This window comes from Sciurus vulgaris (assembly GCF_902686455.1).
Source record: "Sciurus vulgaris genome assembly, chromosome: 3".
In the NCBI taxonomy this organism is placed as follows: domain Eukaryota; kingdom Metazoa; phylum Chordata; class Mammalia; order Rodentia; family Sciuridae; genus Sciurus; species Sciurus vulgaris.
The window spans coordinates 133935461-133950947 of NC_136463.1; the positions used below are offsets into that span (position 1 = coordinate 133935461).

General features: G+C 37.2%; 1 protein-coding gene and 1 long non-coding RNA gene across 3 annotated transcripts; both read left to right on the plus strand.

Moving 5' to 3' along the window:
* Positions 1-1367: 1367 nt before the first annotated feature.
* Positions 1368-10941, plus strand: LOC306658412. Of its 2 annotated transcripts, XR_013763047.1 has the most exons (4): positions 1368-1406; positions 1929-2040; positions 8733-8868; positions 10638-10941. It is a non-coding gene; the product is annotated as an uncharacterized lncRNA (long non-coding RNA). The 2 variants fall into 2 exon arrangements; XR_013763048.1 differs by lacking the exon at positions 8733-8868.
* A 24-nt stretch (positions 10942-10965) lies between these two features.
* On the plus strand, positions 10966-12597 carry LOC306658411 (N-lysine methyltransferase SMYD2-like; the record flags this gene model as incomplete). Its single annotated transcript, XM_079135343.1, is given in 3 exon segments — positions 10966-11027; positions 11029-11116; positions 11118-12597. Coding segments are annotated over 3 exon segments (1299 nt in total). The 3' UTR covers positions 12267-12597.
* Positions 12598-15487: the final 2890 nt, after the last annotated feature.

Consider the following 15487-nt stretch of genomic DNA (forward strand, 5'->3'; position numbering starts at 1 on the left):
CCCTTGTTTTACCCTTATCCTCTTTAGAAGCAAATATGTCTTTTTAAATGCATATTTTAATTTAATTTTATTTTTTCACTACAGTTCCATGACAGTTAAGTAGGTCCAGGTGTGGGTGGAGGGTAAAGTGCATAGCTAGCTGGACAGTTATAATTTGGAGACTGCCAATGTGAAATCCCTAGCCACCCACTCACCCCTAGCCTTTACCCACTTCTCCCACCCACATCCCACATCAATTCACCCTGGAGGGGTGCTGTACTTGGCAGGGAAAGAAGGTATTCTGACATTTGAGAAAAGCCATTGAAAACCTGTGAAGGACCCTGTTTAGTGAGCTGCATTTCAAAAATATTCAAGCCAAACAATGTTTATGGCTTTGCTGCAGCTTGCATCAGACCACATTTTTTCACAGACTACCTGAACTGGTTGGAATAATCTCCCCTCCAAAATTCTTATCTACCTAGAAACTCAAATTGTGACCTGCTTTAGAAGCAGGGTCTTCGCAGACATAATTAGTAAAGATGAAGTCATAGGTCTCATTGTATTAGCATGGCTTCTAATTCAATGACTGTGTTCTTATAAGAAGAGAAATTAGAGCCACAAAGACACAGACCCAAAGGGAGGAGGTCATGTGGTGATGGAGGCAGATATTAGAGGGATACATGCACGTGGCAAAGAACACAAAGAATTGCTAGAAACCACCAGAAGCCAGGAGAGGCCTGGTGTGCTTTCTTCTTCAGTCTCCAAAAAGAACCAACCACCCTGGTACGTTAATTTTGGACTTTTGGTCTCCAGAAGTACACTAAGTTTATGTTGTTTAAAGCCATTCAGTTTGAGATCATGTTTTAGGAAACTGATGTACTTCCTTTCTGGCCCATGTCATTATCATTTCCACAGTCTCCACCTCCTGCCTCCCTCCAATCACCCTGCTGGAAGCATGCTGGCCTTTCTTTCAGCCAGGGAAAATCCAGGTCATTCTCCAAGGAGCAGTTTATAACAGGACTTTTTCTATAAAACTTTGTCTTGTCACCCAGTCTTTCTCTGAATATCTATAGTAAGTATAAGCAAGCTATATATTATGTAAACATGTCCTAGCATTGTGACACTGTTTGCTGACTCCTCAATTAGATTGTAGATTATACAGTAAAGGATTAACTTTGCCAAAGAGAGGTTTGGCCTTTGCCCTTTGCTCCTAGGGATAACCTCTAAGCCCTTGGAATGTCCTCTCTGGTTAGTGTTTATTGACCTGGGGCCTGGGTCTATGCCCGATAGCCTGGGCTGACACTGATGTGTGATAGAAGGCATTGGGCCACTGGGTGTGACTTTGATATCTGGAGAGGCTAGAAATTAAGTTTAGATACCTGGGTGGAGTCTAGGCTGCAACAAAAACTCCAGACACCAAAACCCAGGTGAGCTTCCCTAGTGGGAAATATTTCATGTGTATTTTCACACATTGTTGCTGGGAGAAATAGGTACTGTGCTCTTGACTATGCCGGCAGAGGACAATTGGAAGCGCCACACTTTAATGTTTCCTGGACCCTGGTCTGAGTCCTCTTTCTGTGCTGATTTTAATCTGGGTCCTTTTACTATATAATAAACTGTAACCATGAATAAAACAGCTTTATGAGTTCTGTGAGTTGTTTTAAAGAAATGTCTAACCTGAGACTTCATCTTCAGGATCCTAAACTTGTAGGAGGGTAAGAAGTAAATTGATTTTGGGGACTTCTGAATTTTGGGGACACTAATACAGTGATGGTACTATCTCATGGATAGATATAGATATAGAACTAGAGATAGATATGTCTCCATAATATATAAAACAAAGTTTAATGAACGTTGTTAAATAATTATTTAATTCTATTAGTAAATTACTGTTTCAAATCTTTCCCAAATTCATAGTAAATTACCTAATGATAACTACTAAAATCTAGGGCAGTGAAGAATGAAAAAGAAAAGCTGAGTAAATGTACCGAGTGTTTAGGAAGTCTACATGGCAATAACAATGGCATCGATGACCATCACTGAGAACATGTGAAGCACCAGGTAGGGTTCTAATCCTTTGTAATACCACTTATAATACCCCTTGATTCTCATACCAACCCTTCTAAGCAGTGTTGTTAATTTTGATTCCTTTACAGATAAGAAAATAGATATGGGAATTTTAAAAATGTGTATCTAATGCACTAATATTAACTTTAAAAAAAATCTTGAACCCCTTATCTTTTCCTAGCTACCGCCCTCTTTCTCCATATGCTGCTTTCACAGCAAACTTCATGGCAAAATTCCTCCAACAAGTTGACTATCACCATCCTCATGTCCTCATTTCTTACAGGTTTCTCACCATTCCAACCAACATGTCTCCACCTTTCTATCTAAATGGGTCTGGTCAAGGAACATAAGCATTCACACTGCCTGCCAACCTGTCCCAATCTTGGTGACATTCATGCTCAGTTATACTTGTCCTCCCTCACTAGCAAGATTTTTCTCATGGCTTCTGGTTTTCCTGTTTCTTATGGATCCTAATTGGTCTCCCTTGATGATACCTGTTCTTTTATCTGACTTTTAAATGTCAACTTAAAGGGCTCCTTTGGAGGTCCGTGCTCCTCTGTCTATACTCTTTCCTTAGGAGATCTCTTTCTCCTGAGTTGCAAACATCTAGATACCAATGATGAACATATTTCCAACACCACCCCTGACTTCTCCCTTGTGCTCCAGATTCGAAAATCTTTGTTCACTTGACCCCCTTACAACACCACCATGTGGAGAAGACTGTCCAGGCAGAAGGTGGTGCTCCTGCTCCTGCTGCTGTGCGGTGGTGTGACATCAAGGGGCGCTCCTCTCTTCCTGCTCTCGTTATCACCCAGGACATCTGTGTTAACTGGAGGTGAAAATTGTGAGTCAACATGGTTGCCTTTTAATAATTAAGGAAATCATCATGTACAACACTTATGTGTGTAATACATGATATCTTGACACGTTATACAACATTACATAATTTTCAGTATTTGGATCCCATTCAGCTTTCTATGGATCACCAATTTTTATCTCAATCTCAGCAAAAAATCCAAATCCCTTCATTGTTATCAAGAACAGTTCTTGTTCTACCGCCCCCCACACTCACCTCCAACACCATTTTCTGACCACACTCTCCTTTCTTCTTCCTGAATGTCATTTTCTACTCAGAACATTCTTTCTCGCTTTTCCTCTGAATGGAACTCCCTTTTCTTCCTGATCCAACAGCTCTTCCTGAGCTCTCAACTCAAATGTCATCCTTTCATCAGGGCTTTTCTTGACCCCTGCCCCAATTCAAGTAGGATCCCTTAGTTATCCTATATCACATGATTTTTTGCTTACTTCCTTTGCAGAATTTACCATGATCTCTATTTTTAATTGTCTGCCATGCCCCAATATGAGCTCAGGAAATATAAAGTCCTGGTCTGCCTTGTCACTGCTGTACCTACAATAGTCTCTGACCCACAGCTGGCCCTCAGTAATTAGTTTGTTCAATTAATTTGTTTACTAAGCACATGTGCCAGGATTTGAACTTGAGTTGAACTTGACTCCAGAACTCAAGCTCTTAGACAGCCTGCACGACTAACATTTCATTTAAAGTGACAATAGATTATGAAGGCTGACAATGTTTGGGAAGATTTCTTGGAAAAGATGTGAAGAATTTGAAAATAGAAAGAAACATAAGAAAGAACATTCCAGACCAGGTGAACACATAGTATTGGATCTATGAGGCAGAAGACTAGGAAAGCTTAATTATGAGCTTAATTATAAGTACAATGTATTTGATACTGAACAGTCACAACACAGCCTTTTGGTGGAAAAGTTTAATTCAATCCTATTTTCTCCCAGTTTTCATGCCAAATTTCAGTTCCTTTTGGAGCTGGTAAATGCAATTAAATACACACACACTCTCTTATGGTATAGCTACAACCTTCAAACTCGTGGGCAACATCTAAAGTTGTTTAGAACCCAAACCCATTAACTGAGAATCTTCTTTATTTATGTTTGCATTGAGCTATGCCATAATATTCAGCTTGGCTGATATGTGATGGAAAGAGCATCAGGAACTGGGTGGGGGAGGGGACAGTAGAGGAAAGGTTGAAGAAATGAAATGGTTTCGCCTTGCAAATAAATTGATTAAAGTATTCTCCAAAATGTCGCAACTTACATATTTTTCATCTTGTTTCCCAGAATATGTCAGTTTTATTTTGAAGTCTAGTGTCGTTAAATAGGAAAGCATAATTAATATATCAAAAAAGTATTATTCACCCCACCCAACTGCCTAGGAAAATATACTTAGCTATACTACACATGACTCACAAATGGAGCTGAGGGCCAACTATAAACTAAAACACCCACTCAAAGATAATGAAATGGCACTTTAGAATTAAAATTACACTGACAGTGTCTTTCCCAAACAACAAAAACAAGCACTGAAATACCGGATAAAACTACAGAGTCACTAACCAATTAATATATTGTTTAAGGAGTCTATATTGTTTATACTGTTTATATTGTTTCTTCCAGTTTACAGGAGTCCTCACTTTTTCTAAATGTTTCAACATTTCCTAATAATTTCTTACAAAAACAATTTTGATATATTTAATTTTAAATCATTTTCAGAAAGAAATACATCTAGGCCAGAAGTTTCAGTACATCATGTAACTATTTTAGATGTATTCTGAAAGCATATTCCTTTGGTTTGAGCTACCTTCTCAAAACATTTTAACTCTCTTCATATGCCATGTGTCTTCATGTTGTTTGAATTTATTTACTATCTTATTAATACCTGACAATTTCAGCTGTTCCTTGACTTTCTCCAAATATTGAAGAAATTTCTTTGTGATTTAATAAGGAAGCAATTCCTGTATACAAAGCCTAAAAGAACTCTCTGCTCTTCAGTGGTAAGAAAGAAAAGTATCTTCATTCAAATATTTTAACTCCTAAGTATGTTCTACGAAATCTGAATAACTCATTTTGTTTCTATCCTTCTTGATTTTACTGTTATAATTATAAAATACCTATACTTATTCATCATGTTTGCTGATTTTTTTAAAAAGCACATAAGAGTAATACATTTCATGTAGTAGGATACAAAAAATTAATAGTGATTTTATTTTTCTCACTAAATAACAGGAAATGTTTCCAATTATTTTTTAGAGCAGGACATTTGGTACGGATAACGTTGCTATAGCAACTTTAGAACAAGGCTTAATTTGGGCCACACGGAGTGCACCCACTTGTTTTAAATTCATCATTCAGTCTGATCTAGCGTTTACATGTAGAGCTGCATTTGCAAACACTACAGCAGGAGTGCCTGGGTGAGTCGTTTAGGGACAACGTGCCTCAAATTCCCACTCACATTTATGGCGTTTATGAAGAGCCTATGTTATGGTGCCAAGGGTTATTATAATATTTATTAAGAAAAATATTAAGACTTCTTCCAATTGTACTCAAAATTATGAGCTTGGAAAATCAAATCTCTTAACAGAGATCTGAAAATATTTTGACATTAAAATACACTTTACTTTCTAGTGTTAATCCTTCCAAATGTTAGAAGAGAGCCATTTAGGGTGTTTGCCTGAAGAAACATACTTAAGCTTAGTCTTCATGGATTTATTTCCCTCTAAGGATGCTGTTTACCTGTAAGATTCTTGCCAGTGTTCAGATGTTTATGAGAAACTGGTTTCAGATGAGGATATCTGGAATTTTCCAGTTATAGGAAAGAAGGCTCAATGGGTCTTGATGCTCAAAGGCAAAAATCTTTAAATTTGTGGTTCTAGAAAAGATTCAGTCTGCTACAATTGAGGTACTGCTTTGGGCAGCAAATATCTTTACACATTCTTATACCTCTACTTATAATTTGCTTCCTGCCCCTTAAGATTCTACCCAAGTAATTTTCCTATGTACTTATATGTATACACCATAGTGAATCCTACCATCATATAACAGCTGTAAAAATAGGGTCCTAATTAGAATAAGATATATTCCATGCTTATTCAATTATGTCAGAATGAATTCTATTGTCATGTATAACTAAAAAGAACGAATGAAAAATTAAGTTTAATTTTTTTAAAAAAGATTCTACCCAAATATTATGTCCTCTGCCAAATCTTCCCTGAATTAGAGCACAAACCTCCCTCTCCTCCAGAGCACTGGTGTAGACTGCATTCAGCTATTTCAAATTCTTATTTGCATGTCTACCTCACTTCTAGACACACAGTTCCACGAGGAATACATTCTTCTACTTGATGTTTTCTCCAAAACTAAAACAGCACCAAATCTGTAACAGGTGCTATGTACAAATTCAAAACACATTTGTTTTAATGAATCAAAAAGGGAAAAAAAATTAAATTAAAAAGCAAAAGTGACGGAGGCATGATACGTAATTCTAGGATCATAAATACACAAATATGCTGGGTCTAAAGTAATCTGAAGGAGATGCCTCACATTTAAAAAGAGTGGTTAAGACTAGGTGCCTTAAAAAAGGCTATCGACGAACAACTATAAACCATAGTAAGCATTACAGACCTACTATTTTCATTTGGGGCATTCAAGCATACATATCTATTACCAGCTGAAATGGCACCTAAGAGTATAAGAGTACAGAGCAGTAAATGTCATCTGTAAAATGACTAAAAGCAACAATAAGAACAATAAGCTATATAAGAGTTCAAGAGCTAGTAAGCTGGGGAAACAGAAGGCTTTAAGGAAGGGAAGATTTGAGCTGATGCATAAGTAGAGTTGCGAATTAGGGGAGGAGCCAGAGGATGTGGAAGAGGTTTTCAGAGAAAAGCAAAAGCAGTGGAGGCCAGATAAATTCTGGAACAGTAAATACACAAATGTGTCCAGCTTTAAAATTATCTGAAGGAGTGGAGATTCCTTACATCTCACAAGAATGGTTCAGACGAGGTACCTTAAAAGAAATGAGTAGACATTACACAAAAATGTTACAAATAATACACTACAGAGTTTCAGCATCCACACCTGGCTCTTATATTTACTATTAACTACCATTTCCCACTCAAAATGTTTTTAAACAAGAAATAAAATCATGAAAAATTAAGGTATAAAATCTCAAATTCCTTATCAAATCCTCTATTTCACTATAAGTATGTATTGAGTAAGATTTTTTTCATACAATACAATCATGTAGGGAAACTCTTAGAATATATATAACTATATATACCTATGACATACAAGAAAATAAATTTTCTATAACAAAACAAATGGGCTATTAACATATTTGACCTAAAGGAGTCATTACATATGCCCACAAGAAGTTTTAGAAATCAAGTAAAGTTTAAAAGAAATCATTAAAAAGAAAATGTGTAGGAGGCTATAAATCTGATTTAATGAGAGGTCAAGACATGTAACTTCACATAAAAGACTAATTCTGAGGAGAAACATTAAACAAACATTACGTAGGAGTCAACTATTGTAGTAAATGCAGATTGGATTTAGAGAACAGTAAGGAGCAGGTGGAAACATGACATATGGAATAAATACAGAACCTAATGTTTAACCTTTAAATCAGTGATCTGGGAGACTGAAATACAAGATGACAGGTATAAAAGCATAAATAAAAGAGCATAAAAAGTCACGCACCACATTAGCAAAATGTAACTCAGGATCAAAGAAACTACTTGATTACTAGTGACAGAAAAAATATAAGGTAGGGAATTTTGCTTTAATAACATGATATTAATCCAATTATTAGAATTAAAGGCAATATAAAATGTGATGTGTAATTCTATACTCTGCTTCCCAAGAGCATTGAGGATTAATGAGATGACAACACAGACCCGTTTGCTACAAAAGGAAGGAGATAAAGCTTCAGTGGAAAAGTGTCTTTATTAATCAGGAAATACATCTGTTTGAACATGAAAAATTCTAAGCTTGAAATTTTCTGTACTAGATTCTGGCTGAGATGAAAGAAAGAGAGAGAAAGGAAGAAAGAAAAGAAAGAAAAGAAAAACGTCTTGCTGCTGTTGCTGCTATTTCAAGTGCTTACACTTGTGTTTTAAAAAATAATCATAGCCAGGTATGGTAGTATATGCCTATAATTCTAGTTACTAAGGAATTGAGGCAGGAGAATGTCAAGTTTGAGGCCAGTCTGCAACTCAGTGAGACCCTGTCTCAAAATAAAAAAATAATAAAGTAAAAGGGGATGGGTCTGCAGCTTAGTGGTTGAGCACCCCTGGGTTTGACCCTACAACATTCCAAATCATCATCATCACAGATCAGGATGTTCCCTAAACTATATGCAACAGTTAAATAATTGTCCTAATTTTTTCTAACAGAGAATGAATACTGTCTCATCTTTCTGAACTTTATCCACTGTCTTTTATTGCTTAGAGAAATTCATTAAACCCTGACCTATCTGCCTGATTTAATAATAAAACTAGAGTGGGGTATATAGAATATATAATAACTATATAATATATATTTATGTATATACCAGTTACTATAACCATGCACTGTACTAAACATACTAAAAGTTAGCATATTAAATACTTTCAATAAACACGTGATATTAGTGTGCTCATACTCTATATATTGTTTCTCAGTTCCAAATCTGCCCTTGCCGGTTCTGCAAAGTTAGAGCTGAACCCTTTAAATAATTTTCTTTTGCTAAATGACACAAGGTTAAGCTTTGTCATTAGAGGGTGTTGGTGGGACACTGATTCAGGAAAGGATGTTTCTTTTCCTGGTTCTGATAGGCTCCTCTGGCCAGTCACCTGCAACAAGGGCATTTTTCTCCAGCAGCTGTCTCCTACAGCAGTAGAGAGCAGCAGCTCTGGTGGCCAAAATCCTTCCCCAGTACCCCATCAGACATCTTCATAGTCAAGTGCCCTGGTAAATCATCTCTGTACTGGTGCCTCTCTGCCACTCTTGAACCACTTTGCAACAGATATTTCTACTAACTTTTCCGTAGGCTCTCTATCCCAGCCCCATGGTAATGGCTGCTTCTTTTGAACTGTCATTACTACATTCTACAGAGTACTTTTCACTGGCTAGCCAGTGTTAATCCTCTGTTTCCTCCCAGTCCCCTCTTAAAGTTAATAATTCTTCATATCAAACTTACTCTGGTCAAATAACCATGAGGGTGCTGAAATTGTAGCTCAGTGGTAGAACTCTTGTCTAGCATGTGTGAAGCACTGAGTTCCATCCTCAGAACCACATATAATAAATAAATAAACAAAAAATAAATAAATAAAATAGAGGTGTTATGTCCATGTATAATTAATTAATTTTTTTTTTAAATAATCATGAGGTTTGATTTTGGCTTGCAGCCTGACATGGTACTTTTATGAGGAAGCAACTAGTAAACCCATTTTATGAATAGAAAATAGGCTAAGGGATAACTTTCTCTTAACCTTTTTCCTATTGACATTTTATATTACTTGACAAATGACTAATTGATGGAAGAATTAGGATTCGAAGGGTTTTTGTTTTGTTTTGTTTTATCTTGTTTTTCTTTTTTCTTAAGCTTTGCAGCTTAAGTGTTTAACTCTTAGGACCAGGTACAGCAGATTAAAGATGGCAGATTAGTGGAAGGCTGCATTTTCAATTAGTCTGTGGCTAGGGATTCAAGCAGTATGAGTACTGCTTCTCAGCAAGGTGAATGAAAAATGGAATTCACTGAAATGCAATATTGAACAGTCAGGCACTGAGAAATTCATGTGCATTGAACAAAAGACAATAAAGAGTACATCAGAGCCAAGCTGGTGTGGCAGAGGTACCAGTTCACCACCAAGTGGATAAATAACATAGAAAAACACAATAACCAAATCTGGCATGGAAAAACCTATAGGACAGAAAAGCAGTCTGAACTTGGCTGAACCATATACTACACAGTGAGCTGGTATTTGAAAAGTGACTGGTGTTTCTCAACCAGCAATTGGAGAATTGAGGTAGTCAACCAGCTAAGGGAGGTTATATTGTATCTTCCTACTGGGGGAGCCCAAAAGATAATAGCAAATATTTCCATACTGCCTTGGCAAGTACCTACAATGTGGCCTAGAGTGTACCTAGCAGAATGTGACTGAAATAGGTACGAAGAAAACTATACCCAAGGTGATTAAAGTTAGAAATAGAGAGGGGAATGCAACTTACTTTCCCCCTGAGTCTAGTGACTCACATGACAAACTGAAGAGGATCAGGACACTCAGGCAGGCCTTTTTACACTTGGAGACTGAGCCTGGGAAGGCAGCATTCATGCATGACAGAGTGTGTGAGACCTGTTGAGGGTTGACCCCCTGCCCTATGAGTAGAATTCTTAGGAGGTTCCTGAAATCCAGGCTTCCAGCAGAGATTGGCCTCTTCCTGGCCTTAATGGTGTGTTTATCTAAACTTGCCAGAGCAGATACTGCCCAACAAAGTCCCAAATGTCTGAATTGAGCTAAGCCCCAGCTGTTGAAACTCCTCACTTAGAGCTCTGTAGTAGTCCCACCCTGGGAGTTCATTGATCTGGTCTGACAGGACAAAACTCCATTTGACAGTACTTTTCATTGTGTCCTACTTTATACTGGTGAGAAAAGAAGTTAAAATCTTTTGTTTCTTTTTCTTGTTTCTATTTCTCTCCAAATTCTCTTCTTCTCTTTTAATCCCTACTTATTTTGTAGCCTCCAAAGATATTGAAATGAATGGAATATGAAGAAGAAAAAGAAAAAATGATCAATGAATCCAAGAGAATGAAGAGAGACAACTGAATGAATTAAGGAAGTCAGTTCAGGATAAAAATGAGAAATTTCATAATGAAACAAATATTGAAAAAGAACCAAAATTCTCAGAAATGGAAGATACAATAAATTAAAAAAAAAAATGTTCAGTTGAAAGTCTCTCTAATACAGACCATACTGTAGACAGAATTTTAAAGAAGAAAGACAAAGTGGCCAGTCTTATACATTCAGACTTTAATAAAGAAAAATAAGCGGCCCGCCCGCGGCCACCATGAGGGCCGAGGGCCACGGCGGCCTGGAGCGCTTCTGCAGCCCCGGCAAGGGCCGGGGCCCAGGTGGGGGACTTGCTCTTCTCCTGCCCGGCCTACGCCTACGTGCTCATGGTCAACGAGCGGGGCAACCACTGCGAGTACTGCTTCGCCAGTGCCCTTTCTGTTTTCAAGGAAAGAAGGATTGTCGAAATGTGGAAGATGCAAGCAGGCATTTTACTGCAATGTGGAGTGTCAGAAAGAAGATTGGCCCATGCACAAGCTGGAGTGTTCTCCCATGGTTGTTTTTGGGGAAAACTGGAATCCTTCGGAGACTGTGAGGCTAACAGCAAGGATTCTGGCCAAGCAGAAAATCCACCCAGAGAGAATACCTTCAGAGAAATTGTTAGCTGTGAAGGAGTTTGAATCACATCTGGATAAGCTGGACAATGAGAAGAAGGATTTGATTCAGAGCGACATTGCTGCTCTCCATCAGTTCTACTCCAGGCACCTCGAATTCCCTGACCACAGCAGCCTCGTTGTGCTCTTTGCACAGGTTAACTGTAATGGCTTCACAATTGAAGATGAAGAGCTTTCTCATTTGGGATCTGCAATATTTCCTGATGTTGCATTGATGAATCATAGTTGTTGCCCCAATGTCATTGTGACCTACAAGGGGACCCTGGCGGAAGTAAGAGCCGTGCAGGAAATCAGTCCTGGAGAAGAGGTATTTACCAGCTATATTGACCTCCTATACCCAACAGAAGACAGGAATGACCGGCTAAGAGATTCTTACTTTTTTACCTGTGAATGCCAGGAGTGCACCACAAAAGACAAGGATACAGCCAAGGTGGAAATCCGCAAACTCAGTGACCCTCCAAAGGCAGAGGCCATCCGTGACATGATCAGATATGCACGTAACGTCATTGAGGAATTTCGGAGGGCCAAGCACTACAAATCCCCTAGTGAGCTGCTGGAGATCTGCGAGCTCAGTCAGGAGAAGATGAGTTCCGTGTTTGAGGACAGTAATGTATATATGTTGCACATGATGTACCAGGCCATGGGGGTCTGCTTGTACATGCAGGATTGGGAAGGAGCCCTGAGATACGATCAGAAGATCATTAAGCCCTACAGTAAGCACTATCCTTTGTACTCCCTCAACGTGGCCTCCATGTGGTTGAAGCTGGGAAGACTGTACATGGGCCTGGAAAACAAAGCTGCAGGAGAGAAGGCCCTGAAGAAGGCCATTGCAATCATGGAAGTAGCTCATGGCAAAGATCATCCGTATATTTCTGAGATAAAGCAGGAAATCGAAAGCCACTGAACTCGTGCATCATTTCAGTTTCCATTCAGAAACCTTAAAGGATTTGAATATTTCAAATCTTAGGCACCACTCCAGCGCTTCTCTAAACTAACTGGATGAAACACTTCTTGCACTTAACCTTACACATGCCATCTTTGAAGGTGTTCTTGTTCTTTCATCAAAATATTAATTTGGAATGCTTTCTTTTTTCTAAGAGTAATGGCATGGTTTCATATAATATACTTTGAACACATCGAGTTTTTAAAATTGCATTTATTTTTCCCCTCATGCCTACTGTAATGTTCTGAACAAACTTAACTGATGTAAGAGAATAAAGAGAGTATTCAAAAAAAAAAAAAAAAAGAAAAATAAGCAACCACGAACAGAATACATAAGAACTCTGGGACAAAACTAAGAGACCAAATTTAAGAATCACTGGAATCAAAGAGGGATGTGAATTGGAGGCTGATGGCATGGATAACCTCTTCAGGGAAACAATTACAGGAAAACTTCCAACCCTTGAGGATGAGATGGCCATCCAGATACAGAAGACATTCAGAACCCCAAATAGATAAGATCAAAAAAGAACTTATCCACCACACATTATAATTAAAATGCCTAATATATATAACAAGGATAGAGTCACTTTTAGAGATAAGTCAACCAGAATTATTTCTGATTTCTCAGCACACATTCTAAAATCCAGGACTTGAAATGTTATGTTCTAATCTCTGAAAGAAAATAATTGTCAAGCAAGATTGCTACATCCAGCAAAGTCATTGTTTAGAATCAAAAAAGAAATTAAAACTTTCTAAGACAAGTGGAAACTAGAAGAATTCATGACTATGACAATACTTCAGAGAATACTGTACACAGAAATAAAAAACAAACACAAAAACTCACGAATAGACAAATCTCATTTGAAGAGTAACTATGCTAATGAGAAATAAGACCAAAATAATTTCTACCATTCTGATTTATTGATATTTTTTCTCTGTAGATTCCACACATGAGAGAAAACATAAGACCCTTGACCCTATGAGTTTGGCTTATATATATGAAAACTAGAGAGGAGAAAGGAAAAGAAAGATTTGGGGAAGCTGATGAAAATAAAAGGGAAATCAGTAGAATACAGGAGAAGGGAGGAAAGAAGGGAAACAGCATATACTGGGGAATGATACTATATTGTTATATCATGTGCAGTATGAATATGTATACTTATAATGCACCAATATGTATAATTATAATGCACCAAAATAATGGAAAAAGAATCAAGTATAAATAAAAATAACTTCCCCTTTATTGTTAGAATTCTCCCAGTTTATTTGATAAATTATATCATTGGAATAATTATATCACACTATATCTCACTTGTGTAAACCCTCAATTCTAGTAGCTTTTTGCCTTATGCTACTATGATACGATTTTACTCTCTGCACTTTAGACACCAAATGTTATAGGTTTTCTTTTTTTTTTTTTTCCATTTGTTTTTTCATTCAACCAATTCCCCAATTCTATGATTGAATTCATTGACTAAACAGAGTTAGCATCAGGTCCCACAAATTAAGTACACTATTCCACAGACTGCTCCCTCTTAGAAACCAGTCACAAGTCTTGGTACCCGTACTTCTGTCTAACTTGTCTATAATGATGAGTGTGCCCACAGACACTTCCTCAGTTTCAATAATTTATTAAAATGGTTTATAGAACTTGGAAAAAGAGTATAATTACTGTTATTGGTTTATTATAAAAAAATAAAATTTCAGAACAAATTGAAAAGATGAATAGGGCAAGGCATAGAGCAAAGGGGACACAGAAATTTTATGCTTTCTCTGTACATGTTACCATAAAGCACCTTGATGTATTTCCCCAATGCAGAAGCTCTTTGAAACCCATAATATAGGGCACTTTATAGAGGTTTTATTGACATAGGCATGAATAAGAACATAATTGGATATTGGTGATCAACTTAATCTCTGAAGGTTGAGGAGTTCAGTTGAAACGTCTAACCCTCCAATCATCCTTGGTTTTTCTGGTGCCCATCATCTATTCTGGAGCTACTAGGGACCCCCATATCATTACACCCTAGTCACTGGTCATTCATTAGCATATGAAAAGACTTTCATCACTCTGGAGATTCCAAGGGTCTTATAAACTCTCAAGTCAGGAAGCAGCAACCAGGAAATAAGACCAAATATTATTACCCAAAAATCTCCTATCACTTCTATCACTAAAGAAATTATAAGGGTTTTAGGAACTGTGGATCAGGAACTGGAAATGAAGGCCAAATATGTATTTCTTGTTATATAACAGTATCATATCTCATGGCACAAATGGAAGTCATACATGTGTCATATTGTCTTGTCCAGTTCTTTTAACCCCTTTCATATTTTGGGAAATACACACCAGTACAAGTGAAAGAGATACTAATATAAAGATAGAATTGAGTCAACTCTAACGTATTATAAACGTAAATCTTCCTCACATTTTTGTACTTTGCTGTTGGTGTTTACTTAGGACATTGTACAGCTGACAAAAACATAAGTGTTGAAAAAAAGGGGTTATTCCAATCCATTCACTAAGATAACATCCTCATAGGTATGCTGAGACTTCATAGCTGCTGTGACTAGGGAGTTGAGTTCAATCTCTCCCCGCTACTACTAGACCCCTTTGCTGTCACCCCTATACCTGCTGCCATGCCACCCTTGGATAAAATTTGTCTTACCATCTTTAAAAAATTGCTGTAAATAATGTGCAATTTATTATGTAACATATAAATATTAATATCCAATTTATGCTTATTAATATATAATAGTCTATTGCTTTGTTAATATCCTTAAAATGAGTTGAATATTCTAAGAGTGATAAGTTACATACCAAGTAAGACATTTGCTTTGATGTTTTACCACTATATCAAAACATTCTGAACATTAACTTTTAACATGCAAACAGTTTATGTAGAATCGGGAATCTGGACACACACACAAAATGGGACATCTCACTGGGACCATCTTATAATAGACTAAAAGTAAATTGAAAATAAAAGAAATCTTAACTTTACATCTTTAGGTAAACTCTTAGACATGCTTCCCAAATGCTGGGAATATCCAAAGCTTTTGGTTACTTAATAAAGTTTATTCTACTTCACATTTGATGACAAAGATTTAAAGACTAATGGAGTTATAGCACCCCTCCTCAATGTTTGGAAATCAGAAGATTCAGAAGAGAGATCATATGACAAT